The 15,001-nt window shown below is 48.4% G+C and overlaps 1 protein-coding gene across 1 annotated transcript in view; it reads right to left on the bottom strand.

The window, feature by feature from the left end:
- sspo (SCO-spondin) overlaps window positions 1–15,001 on the bottom strand; it is a 108,275-nt gene that overhangs the window by 7,072 nt on the left and 86,202 nt on the right. Inside the window, exons 94-107 of the mRNA XM_059023438.1 lie at window positions 14,725–14,895; window positions 13,823–13,978; window positions 13,411–13,535; window positions 12,599–12,738; window positions 12,343–12,389; window positions 11,793–12,053; window positions 11,182–11,334; window positions 8,842–8,958; window positions 8,394–8,532; window positions 7,709–7,908; window positions 6,874–7,044; window positions 6,593–6,720; window positions 5,405–5,553; window positions 54–100 (exon numbers count right to left, since the gene is read on the bottom strand). Coding sequence (XP_058879421.1) covers window positions 54–100; window positions 5,405–5,553; window positions 6,593–6,720; window positions 6,874–7,044; window positions 7,709–7,908; window positions 8,394–8,532; window positions 8,842–8,958; window positions 11,182–11,334; window positions 11,793–12,053; window positions 12,343–12,389; window positions 12,599–12,738; window positions 13,411–13,535; window positions 13,823–13,978; window positions 14,725–14,895 — 2,004 coding nt within the window. The remainder of the gene's footprint in view (window positions 1–53; window positions 101–5,404; window positions 5,554–6,592; window positions 6,721–6,873; window positions 7,045–7,708; window positions 7,909–8,393; window positions 8,533–8,841; window positions 8,959–11,181; window positions 11,335–11,792; window positions 12,054–12,342; window positions 12,390–12,598; window positions 12,739–13,410; window positions 13,536–13,822; window positions 13,979–14,724; window positions 14,896–15,001) is intronic.

Genomic DNA, 15,001 nt, shown 5'->3' with positions numbered 1-15,001 from the left:
AAAATAACAAAAAGCAGGAGGAAACTAAGAAAATAGTGTGCTCCGAGCCTTACCATCACAGAGGTCTTCTGAACAGGTGAAGGAGCCACTCTGGCAAGTACTAAAAAGGAAACAATAGAATTACCCAGCTGAATAAAGCTATAATAACTTAATGTAAATATAAAACAGGCTTTATTATCAGCCGCTAGGGGGAGATCCATTATTATTATTATTATTATTATTATTATTATTATTATTATTATTATTATTATTATTATTATTAATTAGTCATTTATTATTATTATTATTATTATTATTATTATTATTATTATTATTAATTAGTCATTTGGCAGATGCTTTTATCCAAAGCGACTTACTGAGTCTAGGGGGTGAACTATGCATCACAACTGCTGCTGCAAAGTCACTTACAATAGGACCTCAGTTTTACATCTCATCGGAAGGACGGCGCACAAGGAGATTAAGTGACTTGCTCATGGTCACACACAGTGAGTCAGTGGCTGAGCTGGGACTGAACTGGTAACCTCCTGGTAACAAGCCTCTTTCTCTAACCACTGGACCACCAAGCCTCCTGTTATCTTCCTCTCCCTATTCGCTTACCAGCTGTTACACTGGTACCCTCATCCCTCTCCCTGCCCCCCACCCTTCTGTCCCTCTCCTCCTCTCCCCAAACTTTGACCTGCTGTTCAACTAGACCCTCACCCCTCTCCCCTCCACCTGCCTGTCACTTACCAGCTGTTAAACTATCCCCTCTCCCCTCTCCCTTCTGCCTGCCCCTCTTCTCTCCCCAGTTTCTTACCTCCTGTTAAACTATCCCCTCTCCCTGCCCCTCTCCTCCTCTCCCCAGTTTCTTACCTGCTGTTAAACTATCCCCTCTCCCTGCCCCTCTCCTCCTCTCCCCAGTTTCTTACCTCCTGTTAAACTATCCCCTCTCCCTGCCCCCTCTCCTCCTCTCCCCAGTTTCTTACCTCCTGTTAAACTATCCCCTCTCCCTGCCCCCTCTCCACCTCTCCCCAGTTTCTTACCTGCTGTTAAACTATCCCCTCTCCCTGCCCCCTCTCCTCTCCCCAGTTTCTTACCTCCTGTTAAACTATCCCCTCTCCCTGCCCCCTCTCCTCCTCTCCCCAGTTTCTTACCTGCTGTTAAACTATCCCCTCTCCCTGCCCCTCTTCTCTCCCCAGTTTCTTACCTGCTGTTAAACTATCCCCTCTCCCTGCCCCCTCTCCACCTCTCCCCAGTTTCTTACCTCCTGTTAAACTATCCCCTCTCCCTGCCCCTCTTCTCTCCCCAGTTTCTTACCTGCTGTTAAACTATCCCCTCTCCCTGCCCCTCTCCTCCTCTCCCCAGTTTCTTACCTCCTGTTAAACTATCCCCTCTCCCTGCCCCTCTCCTCCTCTCCCCAGTTTCTTACCTCCTGTTAAACTATCCCCTCTCCCTGCCCCTCTTCTCTCCCCAGTTTCTTACCTGCTGTTAAACTATCCCCTCTCCCTGCCCCTCTTCTCTCCCCAGTCTCTTACCTCCTGTTAAACTATCCCCTCTCCCTGCCCCTCTTCTCCTCTCCCCAGTGTCTTACCTCCTGTTAAACTATCCCCTCTCCCTGCCCCTCTCCTCCTCTCCCCAGTTTCTTACCTCCTGTTAAACTATCCCCTCTCCCTGCCCCCTCTCCTCTTCTCCCCAGTTTCTTACCTGCTGTTAAACTATCCCCTCTCCCTGCCCCCTCTCCACCTCTCCCCAGTTTCTTACCTCCTGTTAAACTATCCCCTCTCCCTGCCCCTCTTCTCTCCCCAGTTTCTTACCTGCTGTTAAACTATCCCCTCTCCCTGCCCCTCTCCTCCTCTCCCCAGTTTCTTACCTCCTGTTAAACTATCCCCTCTCCCTGCCCCCTCTCCTCCTCTCCCCAGTTTCTTACCTGCTGTTAAACTATCCCCTCTCCCTGCCCCTCTCCTCCTCTCCCCAGTTTCTTACCTCCTGTTAAACTATCCCCTCTCCCTGCCCCCTCTCCTCCTCTCCCCAGTTTCTTACCTGCTGTTAAACTATCCCCTCTCCCTGCCCCTCTCCTCCTCTCCCCAGTTTCTTACCTCCTGTTAAACTATCCCCTCTCCCTGCCCCCTCTCCTCCTCTCCCCAGTTTCTTACCTCCTGTTAAACTATCCCCTCTCCCTGCCCCCTCTCCACCTCTCCCCAGTTTCTTACCTCCTGTTAAACTATCCCCTATCCCTGCCCCTCTCCTCCTCTCCCCAGTTTCTTACCTGCTGTTAAACTATCCCCTCTCCCTGCCCCTCTCCTCCTCTCCCCAGTTTCTTACCTCCTGTTAAACTATCCCCTCTCCCTGCCCCCTCTCCTCCTCTCCCCAGTTTCTTACCTCCTGTTAAACTATCCCCTCTCCCTGCCCCCTCTCCACCTCTCCCCAGTTTCTTACCTCCTGTTAAACTATCCCCTCTCCCTGCCCCCTCTCCTCCTCTCCCCAGTGTCTTACCTCCTGTTAAACTATCCCCTCTCCCTGCCCCCTCTCCTCCTCTCCCCAGTTTCTTACCTGCTGTTAAACTATCCCCTCTCCCTGCCCCTCTTCTCTCCCCAGTTTCTTACCTCCTGTTAAACTATCCCCTCTCCCTGCCCCTCTTCTCTCCCCAGTTTCTTACCTGCTGTTAAACTATCCCCTCTCCCTGCCCCCTCTCCTCTCCCCAGTTTCTTACCTCCTGTTAAACTATCCCCTCTCCCTGCCCCCTCTCCTCCTCTCCCCAGTTTCTTACCTGCTGTTAAACTATCCCCTCTCCCTGCCCCTCTTCTCTCCCCAGTTTCTTACCTGCTGTTAAACTATCCCCTCTCCCTGCCCCCTCTCCACCTCTCCCCAGTTTCTTACCTCCTGTTAAACTATCCCCTCTCCCTGCCCCTCTTCTCTCCCCAGTTTCTTACCTGCTGTTAAACTATCCCCTCTCCCTGCCCCTCTCCTCCTCTCCCCAGTTTCTTACCTCCTGTTAAACTATCCCCTCTCCCTGCCCCTCTCCTCCTCTCCCCAGTTTCTTACCTCCTGTTAAACTATCCCCTCTCCCTGCCCCTCTTCTCTCCCCAGTTTCTTACCTGCTGTTAAACTATCCCCTCTCCCTGCCCCTCTTCTCTCCCCAGTCTCTTACCTCCTGTTAAACTATCCCCTCTCCCTGCCCCTCTTCTCCTCTCCCCAGTGTCTTACCTCCTGTTAAACTATCCCCTCTCCCTGCCCCTCTCCTCCTCTCCCCAGTTTCTTACCTCCTGTTAAACTATCCCCTCTCCCTGCCCCCTCTCCTCTTCTCCCCAGTTTCTTACCTGCTGTTAAACTATCCCCTCTCCCTGCCCCCTCTCCACCTCTCCCCAGTTTCTTACCTCCTGTTAAACTATCCCCTCTCCCTGCCCCTCTTCTCTCCCCAGTTTCTTACCTGCTGTTAAACTATCCCCTCTCCCTGCCCCTCTCCTCCTCTCCCCAGTTTCTTACCTCCTGTTAAACTATCCCCTCTCCCTGCCCCCTCTCCTCCTCTCCCCAGTTTCTTACCTGCTGTTAAACTATCCCCTCTCCCTGCCCCTCTCCTCCTCTCCCCAGTTTCTTACCTCCTGTTAAACTATCCCCTCTCCCTGCCCCCTCTCCTCCTCTCCCCAGTTTCTTACCTCCTGTTAAACTATCCCCTCTCCCTGCCCCTCTCCTCCTCTCCCCAGTTTCTTACCTGCTGTTAAACTATCCCCTCTCCCTGCCCCTCTCCTCCTCTCCCCAGTTTCTTACCTCCTGTTAAACTATCCCCTCTCCCTGCCCCCTCTCCTCCTCTCCCCAGTTTTTTACCTCCTGTTAAACTATCCCCTCTCCCTGCCCCCTCTCCACCTCTCCCCAGTTTCTTACCTCCTGTTAAACTATCCCCTCTCCCTGCCCCCTCTCCTCCTCTCCCCAGTTTCTTACCTCCTGTTAAACTATCCCCTCTCCCTGCCCCCTCTCCTCCTCTCCCCAGTTTCTTACCTGCTGTTAAACTATCCCCTCTCCCTGCCCCTCTTCTTTCCCCAGTTTCTTACCTCCTGTTAAACTATCCCCTCTCCCTGCCCCCTCTCCTCCTCTCCCCAGTTTCTTACCTGCTGTTAAACTATCCCCTCTCCCTGCCCCTCTTCTCTCCCCAGTTTCTTACCTCCTGTTAAACTATCCCCTCTCCCTGCCCCTCTCCTCCTCTCCCCAGTTTCTTACCTGCTGTTAAACTATCCCCTCTCCCTGCCCCCTCTCCTCCTCTCCCCAGTTTCTTACCTGCTGTTAAACTATCCCCTCTCCCTGCCCCTCTCCTCCTCTCCCCAGTTTCTTACCTCCTGTTAAACTATCCCCTCTCCCTGCCCCTCTTCTCTCCCCAGTTTCTTACCTCCTGTTAAACTATCCCCTCTCCCTGCCCCTCTTCTCTCCCCAGTTTCTAACCTCCTGTTAAACTATCCCCTCTCCCTGCCCCTCTTCTCTCCCCAGTTTCTTACCTCCTGTTAAACTATCCCCTCTCCCTGCCCCTCTTCTCTCCCCAGTTTCTTACCTGCTGTTAAACTATCCCCTCTCCCTGCCCCTCTCCTCCTCTCCCCAGTCTCTTACCTGCTGTTAAACTATCCCCTCTCCCTGCCCCTCTCCTCCTCTCCCCAGTTTCTTACCTGCTGTTAAACTATCCCCTCTCCCTGCCCCTCTCCTCCTCTCCCCAGTTTCTTACCTCCTGTTAAACTATCCCCTCTCCCTGCCCCTCTCCTCCTCTCCCCAGTTTCTTACCTCCTTTTAAACTATCCCCTCTCCCTGCCCCTCTTCTCTCCCCAGTTTCTTACCTCCTGTTAAACTATCCCCTCTCCCTGCCCCCTCTCCTCCTCTCCCCAGTTTCTTACCTGCTGTTAAACTATCCCCTCTCCCTGCCCCTCTCCTCCTCTCCCCAGTTTCTTACCTGCTGTTAAACTATCCCCTCTCCCTGCCCCCTCTCCTCCTCTCCCCAGTTTCTTACCTGCTGTTAAACTATCCCCTCTCCCTGCCCCTCTCCTCCTCTCCCCAGTTTCTTACCTGCTGTTAAACTATCCCCTCTCCCTGCCCCTCTTCTCTCCCCAGTTTCTTACCTGCTGTTAAACTATCCCCTCTCCCTGCCCCTCTCCTCCTCTCCCCAGTTTCTTACCTCCTGTTAAACTATCCCCTCTCCCTGCCCCTCTCCTCCTCTCCCCAGTGTCTTACCTCCTGTTAAACTATCCCCTCTCCCTGCCCCTCTCCTCTCCCCAGTGTCTTACCTCCTGTTAAACTATCCCCTCTCCCTGCCCCTCTCCTCCTCTCCCCAGTTTCTTACCTCCTGTTAAACTATCCCCTCTCCCTGCCCCTCTCCTCTTCCAAGTCTCTTACCTCCTGTTAAACTATCCCCTCTCCCCTCTCCCTGCCCCCCTCTCCCCAGTTTTTTTACCAGTTGTTGCACTGGTGGTAAATGGTGGTGCCTGGGGGGAAGACCCTGCTCCTCTCTTCTAGAGTCATGTTAAGGGTCCAGGGGAGTGACAAGGCCAGCACAGCACAGGGACACTCCTCGGGGGGCACACACTCCTCCTCTAGCAGCACCTGGGGATGGGGCAAACACAGCTTAATGTGATTGTGGCTCATGAATCAACTCCATAAACCTACCTATTTTGTACTTCCATTACCAACATAGGTCTCAAATGTACAGTTTTGATATTGCTATACATGCATTCACATTCATTTTAAAACATTATGTCTGGTACAACACTACTGTTACTGCTTTACCGCATAGGATATTTCACCCCAGCAGTGTCTTCGGGGTCATCTTACTGGCTGCAAGCATGCCAGTCAATAGGAGAAGCAGCTGGTTGGTTAATGACATGAATAAGCCAGTGAAGGGGTGGGGACAATTTCACTCTCTGGGTGAATAGACCAAGGAAATTCAAGATAGTCTGAAAGCAGGCTTGCTAACTGAGATTCATTGAACCAAGTGTAGTACCAAATATCATGTTTATAAGTGAAAATACACGTTTTCAAAAGTGCACTTGCTCTGCAAGGGAGATTTTCATCAGCCTGTCTGTCCCAGAACCATCTCAAATCAGCTCTGGAGACACATTGACGTAGAGTACATGAATATTTGATTTGCTTGAACATTCCCAGGGGGTGAACTTATTTTCATTCAGGTATCATGTCTGTACATGTGTCTCTCTGCAGGGTGAACATGATAACTGCCTTGATCGTGCACCAATCTTCACCACACTTTTACCACACACTCCTAGCCTACACAAGTTTTGGATTGCATTTGGCTGTAATCCGAGAGGCTCTCGATTTTATAGCGATACTGTGCATTGGTTTGCTTTTTATTACTGTTTTCTGTTTATACACCTCTCTTCCTCTCTTGCTCTTTCTGTGTTTTGTTGTACAGTGTACTGCAGCCCTTCTAAAGATTTACCATGGTAATTTACTCATGGATATACAATGCATTTACTGTAGTTTATCATGGTTTGCCATATTTATTAATATGCTTTTCCATAGCTCTCTGTGCTTTACAGTGCTTACCTGTGCTTTACCAAGCTTTCACTGTGCTTTATTACACTTTGCTGTGCTCTTTGGGAAACTTTGGGGAGCTTGGTAGACTCACCTGTCCAGTGGGGCAGGCACAGCCCTCCTCACATGCCTCCTGCAGACACTCTGTACCCTGAAGCAGGTCAGCGCAGGAGCGAGGGCATGCATTGGAACAGCTGCTGAACACCAGGGCGCCTGGGCACTCTGTAGGGAGGCAAAGAACAGCATCACCACCATCATTATTATCATCACTGTTATTGTGATGCATACTGATTTGAGTTCAAATTTGTGTGTCTGTGTCTGTGTGTGTACGTGGGAGAGAGTATGCGTGTGTGTGTGTGTGTCTCTCATACTGACCTGGTGTGCAATTGTGCGAGTTGCACACTCTCTGCATTATTAGTGGCGTTGGACAATCCTGGCCACCGTGCTCCGCTGGCTGGACCACAGTTTTATTGCGCAGTGACACTCCTCCTCCACAGGTGGCACTGCACTCGCTCCAGGCTGACCATTCGCTTACCACACAGCTCACTGCAAGAACATAAGAGCATAGAAACACTTACAAACATCAATGACTGCCTGATTCCCAGCAGCTCATTGATTTCAAAACTTTGTCAAGTCGGATCTTAAAACATCCCAATGATTCAGTATGTCAATAACTGACAACCTATTCCACACCCTCACCACTCCTTTGCTCTGTCTCAGTCTATCTCTATATCATTTCCAAATGTATCACCTGGTCCTGGTTTCTGTGCTATGGTTAAAGTACTGGGTTAGTGTTCTTCTTTGTTCTAGGCTTATACATTCAGTTCCTTCAGCCTATCTTCATATTTCATTCCTTTAAGCCTTGAGCTTAGTCTGGTTGCTCTTCACTTTCCTCTCTCCAGGGCCACAATGCCCTTTTGGACGTGTGGTGATGAGGTAGTATGAGGTAGTACGAGCACTCTAAGTGCGGTCTCACCAGTGCCTTATACAACCTCATCATAACCTCTTTTGATTTGTACTCTACACTTTTTTTTTTACTATACCGCCAATCATTTTGTCTGACTTTTTAGTTGCTTCCTCCCACTGCCTGGTTGCTGACAGCGATGATGAGTCTATTAAAAGGGGACCAGGAGAGGGTATTTGAAGAGAGAGACTGACGGCTCAACACTACAGACAGACACGTAGGTGAATTGTGGGGATGTGCACTGACCGGGGCAGGCTGCTAGCTGGCACTCCTCTCGCTGGACAGTCTCAGCAGTGCAGGGCTGGCTGCTTGGGGTCTCCTCACAGGTCCTGTTCCTCGTCCGCTCCCCCGCTCCGCAGTTCACTGAGCACTCGCTCCACGTGCTCCAGGGGCTGTAGGAAGGACACTCCTCTTCAGTGCAGCTGAACGAACCGTTCACACAGGTACTGTCGGGGAGATGAGAGACGTTAGGCATGGAGAGAAATCTCAAAAGATATTGAACCATGATCATGTGTACCAAGTGTAACAGTGCAGTGTTACGTGATACACTGCCGTTTCGGATTCTGTCCCCTGTCAGTGAGATGATAGGTTAAAAGCTCTAAAATCATGAATGCAGACAAGCCCAGCTCTTTTGCACTGTGGTTGACGCTTGCTTGCGGTATCGCCGGTTTTTCTTTGAGAACTGCACATTTGAGACCTATAAAATGAATAGATAGGCATGGTGGGGAAATTTTATGGAACTATTTTGTTTGCTTCAATTGCTTTAAAAATGTTTATACAACAAGTTTCTTCAAAAGTTTCCAGAACAAGTTGGCTAAAAGTTGGCTGGTGTTAAATGGACTTTACACCCCAAGCTCTCAACCCCTGCTGCTCTTGCTCCCTGCTCCCTGCCTCCTGCCCCCCTGCCTCCCTGCCTTTCTGCCTGCCTCACCAATTCTTGCAGTCAATCTGTACGTCCTCTCCTGGTTGGAACTCCAGGGTCCCGTTGATGCTGGGTAGCCCACAGCGGCACTCTGACACCGACACACAGGAGGCATCCTGCAGCAGCCATCCCTCTGGGCACCGGCATCCTGAGGGCAGAGAGACAGGTCAATAACGGGACAGGGAACAAAGAGACAAGAGGAAGAGAAGACCAGGACAGGGAATGAGAGGACAGGGTTGTATGTAGGAAGACAGCAGGACAAGCCAACAAGGAACAGGGCAACAGCAGGAGAGGGACATAGATTTAAGAAAGAGAGGTCTCAAAGAGACAGCTGAACACGGAACAGGGGTACAGGGCAACTGCAGAACAAGCTTTGGGAGCCTTGTAGGGTTATTTTTAAAAGAATTAAGATGGATCCTGTGAAGACAGACATCATGTGGCTCTTTTACTGCTGTACCTGGGCGACAGGCTCCATGCAGACACTGCACATGATCCCACAGGTCTGCACATGTCCGGGGGCACTGATTGGCACAGGACACCAGGAATGCCTTCCCACGGTCCTCACAGTGCTCTCCTAAAACAGAGGGGGGGGGGGGGGGGGGGGGGGGGTTAATAAGAAGATTCTTTTATATCTTCCTTTCGTTCCTTCTTGAGTCTGAAGGAGACAGTGTTACCAATAAAACACAAAGGGGGGTTAGTATTAAAGAGTACAGTAAAGGAGGAGGATGCCTGTTAAGGTAAGAAGACTAGAAATAAACACAGCAGGTATTCTGTGTTTGGTTACCCTCAACTGTCAGTCAATGTGAATGATAGAGGGTTTGGTTACCCTGACAGAGGGTATGAATGATAGAGGATTACCCTACAGTGCAGTACGGATGATAAAGGGTTTGGTTACCCTCCTGGCAGTGCAGTTTGGATGATAAAGGGTTTGGTTACCCTGGCAGTGCAGTATGGATGATAAAGGGTTTGGTTACCCTGGCAGTGCAGTACGGATGATAAAGGGTTTGGTTACCCTCCTGGCAGTGCAGTTTGGATGATAAAGGGTTTGGTTACCCTCCTGACAGAGCAGTATTGATGATAAAGGGTTTGGTTACCCTCCTGGCAGTGCAGTATTGATGATAAAGGGTTTGGTTATCTGACAGTGCAGTATGGATGATAAAGGCTTTGGTTATCCTGACAGTGCAGTATGGATGATAAAGGGTTTGGTTACCCTCCTGACAGTGCAGTATGGATGATAAAGGGTTTGGTTATCTGACAGTGCAGTATGGATGATAAAGGGTTTGGTTACCCCGGCAGTGCAGTATGGATGATAAAGGGGTTGGTTACCCTGGCAGTGCAGTATGGATGATAAAGGGTTTGGTTACCCTCCTGACAGTGCAGTATGGATGATAAAGGGTTTGGTTACCCTGGCAGTGCAGTATGGATGATAAAGGGTTTGGTTACCCTCCTGACAGTGCAGTATGGATGATAAAGGGTTTGGTTACCCTACAGTGCAGTATGGATGATAAAGGGTTTGGTTACCCTGGCAGTGCAGTATGGATGATAAAGGGTTTGGTTATCTGACAGTGCAGTATGGATGATAAAGGGTTTGGTTATCTGACAGTGCAGTATGGATGATAAAGGGTTTGGTTACCCTCCTGACAGTGCAGTTTGGATGATAAAGGGTTTGGTTACCCTCCTGACAGTGCAGTATGGATGATAAAGGGTTTGGTTACCCTACAGTGCAGTATGGATGATAAAGGGTTTGGTTATCTGACAGTGCAGTATGGATGATAAAGGCTTTGGTTATCCTGACAGTGCAGTATGGATGATAAAGGGTTTGGTTATCTGACAGTGCAGTTTGGATGATAAAGGGTTTGGTTACCCTGGCAGTGCAGTATGGATGATAAAGGGTTTGGTTACCCTCCTGGCAGTGCAGTATGGATGATAAAGGGTTTGGTTACCCTCCTGACAGTGCAGTATGGATGATAAAGGGTTTGGTTATCTGACAGTGCAGTATGGATGATAAAGGGTTTGGTTACCCTCCTGACAGAGCAGTATTGATGATAAAGGGTTTGGTTATCTGACAGTGCAGTATGGATGATAAAGGCTTTGGTTATCCTGACAGTGCAGTATGGATGATAAAGGGTTTGGTTACCCCGGCAGTGCAGTATGGATGATAAAGGGTTTGGTTACCCTGGCAGTGCAGTATGGATGATAAAGGGTTTGGTTACCCTCCTGACAGTGCAGTATGGATGATAAAGGGTTTGGTTACCCTGACAGTGCAGTATGGATGATAAAGGGTTTGGTTACCCTGGCAGTGCAGTATGGATGATAAAGGGTTTGGTTATCTGACAGTGCAGTATGGATGATAAAGGGTTTGGTTACCCTCCTGACAGTGCAGTATGGATGATAAAGGGTTTGGTTATCTGACAGTGCAGTATGGATGATAAAGGGTTTGGTTATCTGACAGTGCAGTATGGATGATAAAGGGTTTGGTTATCTGACAGTGCAGTATGGATGATAAAGGGTTTGGTTATCTGACAGTGCAGTATGGATGATAAAGGGTTTGGTTATCTGACAGTGCAGTATGGATGATAAAGGGTTTGGTTACCCTGACAGTGCAGTATGGATGATAAAGGGTTTGGTTATCTGACAGTGCAGTATGGATGATAAAGGGTTTGGTTACCCTGACAGTGCAGTATGGATGATAAAGGGTTTGGTTACCCTGGCAGTGCAGTTTGGATGATAAAGGGTTTGGTTACCCTCCTGACAGTGCAGTATCAGTGATAGTTCTTGAGAATGGGGGCTCAGTTACCTGGGCAGAGCGCGGTGTTGCAGCTCTGAGACTGGAATCGGGGGCCCTGGCAGGTGTGCCCTGCCTTTGTATTTTGGGGGTGTCTCTGTCGCTGCTGGAAGCCCCCACTACAGGGCTCTCTGCACACGCTCCAGGGACTCCACTGGCACAAATCTGGAGAGGGACATCAGACAGGACAGTCAGACAAACAGACAAACAGAGAGACATTTGAAACACATCTTTTTGTAAAACTAGAACAAAAACAAAGCACCCCCGGTAGCATACTCCCAAGGGGAATGTTGTATCAGATTGAATGGTTTCTAACCATGAAGTAAAATGGAAATGTGAAAACAATCTAATATCATTGATATAGGCAGAGGTTAAAAACAATGTGGCAATGAAATTGTTCATTTCTACCCATAATGGAACTTTATTGAGTTCCATAAAACAGAACTATGAAGCAACTATAAATACTTTATGTCAAATCATGTGGTCTGTATTATTGGTGTGGCCAGAGGTTAAAGCAAAGCAGCAGTGAAAGGGTTCATTCTTACTGGACAATGTTTGTAATTGAGTCAAACAGAGTCAAAGAATACAGCTGTGACAGTCGAAGGTGTGATGTCTCTTCTTACCCTCGCACAGCGTGGTGTCAAGACACAGCCTCTCCTGCTCCAGCTCCCCAGTGCAGCGTGCAAACTCTTCACTCACAGGGAGTCCAGTGTCCAGGTCCAGACAGGCTCGGTACCGCCGCTGCACTGATACCAGAGGGGTGTCTGTCCCTTTATCAGTGAACTCAGTCCTGGAAAGCAGCAGGGCCACCATCCCGCGGCCCAGAGCATCCGAGGAGAGGCAAGGGGAGCAGGGAGTCCACTCCGACCACTCGCTCAACGTCACTGTGTCCACAAACACACATTTCAGTAAGAGAGTGACACATCACAGCGGCAGGACACTGCTTTGGGGCTGGTCCTGTTACAAACTCCATTTGTGCTCTGTAGTAGGTTACTAAATGGAAGACCACTGACCTGTGTGTTCACATAATATAAGACACACATTCATTTCTTGAGTGGGAAAATAAATACACTGAGACTACCACAGATCTTTTTGGAAGCCCAGGACCCATAGTTAAAAAGATGAAATCTGCAATACACACTAAAGTACCAAACTAAAAGTACAAAGCTTTACCTTCACAGCTGTCGAAATCACACTGCATTTCTCCATCCTGGCACACACTGCACACACAAAGACAGGCAGTTAGCATATCACTCAGAGAGAACATGATGATAAGTTAACTGTATTATTACAAATTAGAAACCCCAGAGTATATGTAATAAGCTCAGGTGTGTCTTATTAAACTCATACTAAATCCAGGAATGGATCACACTGCTATGCAATGGGAGTCTTATTTCCATCCCTGCGGGAGGTTCCTTCTGACACTCACCAGATCCTGCATCCAGACACCACTATCTCCCCCTGCTGGACGCTGACTGCAATGGGCGTCCCTCCGTTCTCTGGGTGCAGGAGGTGAAGACACCCGCACTGAGCTGCAGGGACACACGTCTCATTCTGCGCCAGGAGACCCTGCAAATATACAGCACCTTCGTGATCTGAGACCGAACTGTCCACATTGAATGTAATAATAATAAAAAATAAATCTAGAAATAAATAAGATACTGTTAATTTATATACAAACTGGGAATCCTGCAGTATTTGTAATGTTTAGCATCAGATTGTTTTACATTGAATTTCCATTCTACTTGCACACCCTTATAAAAGTTTACTACAGTATTGTTCCATGGAATTCTTGCAATTTTACCATACTTTTTCCCATGGTTATGCTATGCATTTACCACAGTTTACCCTGGTTTGTCATGCTTATTAATATGCTTTACCATACCTCGCTATTCTTTACAGTGCTTACCTATGCCTTACCATGATTTCACTATGCTTTATTACATTTTATAAGGGTATCAGTCATCAAATGATGTTTGCTTATATTAGTAAGTGTTGTTCTTGACACCTTTATACCCCTATACATTCTACATATCTGAACATCCTCTAAGGGAATAATTAAGATGCAAACACCCCTTAAGCATGGATGGAAAATGAGGAGAAATTGAGGGAAAATTCCATACTTTCCCCTTAAAATTAGTATTAAGGCCAGTTGAGAAATTAATGATAAAATGAAGGTAATTTTAATGAGAAAATTAAGCGATTTGGTTTCATAGCGAGTTAAGTCCGGCTGGTACCCACCTCAGGGCAGTAGCAGCCAGGCACACAGTCCTGCTGGCTGGCACAGTGACCCCTCTCTCCCACTGTGGAGCACAGCTTCTCACAGGGGGAGCCACACTCCATGAATTGGAACGGGGTGACGCAGTCTGAAACACAGGAAGAGAGACAGGGTCAGTCTCTCTCACACACACACACACACACACACTGACATACACAGACCCTGACCCTGACACTGACACTGACACACACACACACACACACACACACACACTGACACACAGACTGGACTGGAATGGGGAGATGCACTCTGAAACACATGCAGAGAGGCAGGGTCAGCTTCTCACACAAACTGACCCACACAATAACACGCACACACACACACTCACACACTGACACACTCACACACAGACAGACAGACAAGCAAGCCGCTCACCACCACAGTCTCCGGATGGACAGGCTCTGGATTGTGTCTCCAGCCCCTCACAATGCTGCCCCCTGTAGGTGGGAGGAAGAGGTGTCCGGTAGCGGTGCTGCAGCTGGGAGGTGCAGGAGCAGGCAGTCCACTCACTCCATGCACTCAAAGGGCAGTCTGTGGAAGAGAGATTAGTACTGGCTGAGACTCACACTCACAGTAATAAAGCAGCACAAAGTAAAGCTGCACAAACCGATTATTTGATTATTGGGATTGAGCAGTACACATAAATCAGGCGCTGACAATCAGGTGATTTACCATTCAAAAGTGAAAAGACCAAGAAAAGCATCAATCATCACAAATCCGAGCAGCTGTTTCTTCACTTGTTTCTCTTGGAAAGGTAAATTAGCCCGATCAACACCAGTGACCCTCACCTGATTGTCAGCATCTGATTTCTGTGGAGAGCTCAGTCACATAATCGGTTCGTCCAACATGAGCACAAACCAAGCATTTTAAATTATTAGTTTTTGACTAAAAAAAAACAAGAGAACTTCAACAAAAAAGGGCTGGCAGTGATAATGCTGCTAGTGCCAATAAGGAAATGTCAGCAGATTCCTGAATCACAATTACTGTTCCACTGGTGTAGTGCTGGCAGATGCCCACCAGATTGCCAAGGCTCTGCCAGATTCTTAACACTACAAACTTGGCCATACATGTTTGTCTCAACAATTCGGTTGTCTTTAGGTATTCACTTTCGGAAATAGATACACTTGTGTATACTCCACGTGTGGTTTAGTGTTTTTTTTATATATTGGAACTTTGTATCTGGTCTTACAACTGGAACGGAGACGTGGGAACTGTGAAGTATTTTAAGCTGAAGTCACTCAGTGTGTAAGAGGCAGTGCAGTGTGACTGTGTTTGACCTGGGCAGGGCTGGTTGTAGCAGAGCTGTGTCTCCTCTCTCTGGCTCTCTGGTGGGCAGGTGTTCTCTTCAGACTCCCCTTCCTCACAGCTGCAGCTCCTCTCCCTGGAGATCAGGCCTGTCCCGCAGCTCTGAGAGCAGGGAGACCAGGGTGACCATGGGCAAGCGTCCTCTGAGAGAAAAAGAGAGCAAGAGGAGGGAGTTACCAAGACAGCAAGAGAAAACAAGGGGTTAATTAGGAACATACTTTTTTTTTTTTTTTTTTTAACAAACCCAGT

Source organism: Acipenser ruthenus, chromosome 4 (genome assembly GCF_902713425.1).
Source record: "Acipenser ruthenus chromosome 4, fAciRut3.2 maternal haplotype, whole genome shotgun sequence".
NCBI classification, from domain to species: domain Eukaryota; kingdom Metazoa; phylum Chordata; class Actinopteri; order Acipenseriformes; family Acipenseridae; genus Acipenser; species Acipenser ruthenus.
Note: the sequence above shows the minus strand (reverse complement) of the source record. Positions and strands in the feature narration are given on the sequence as shown.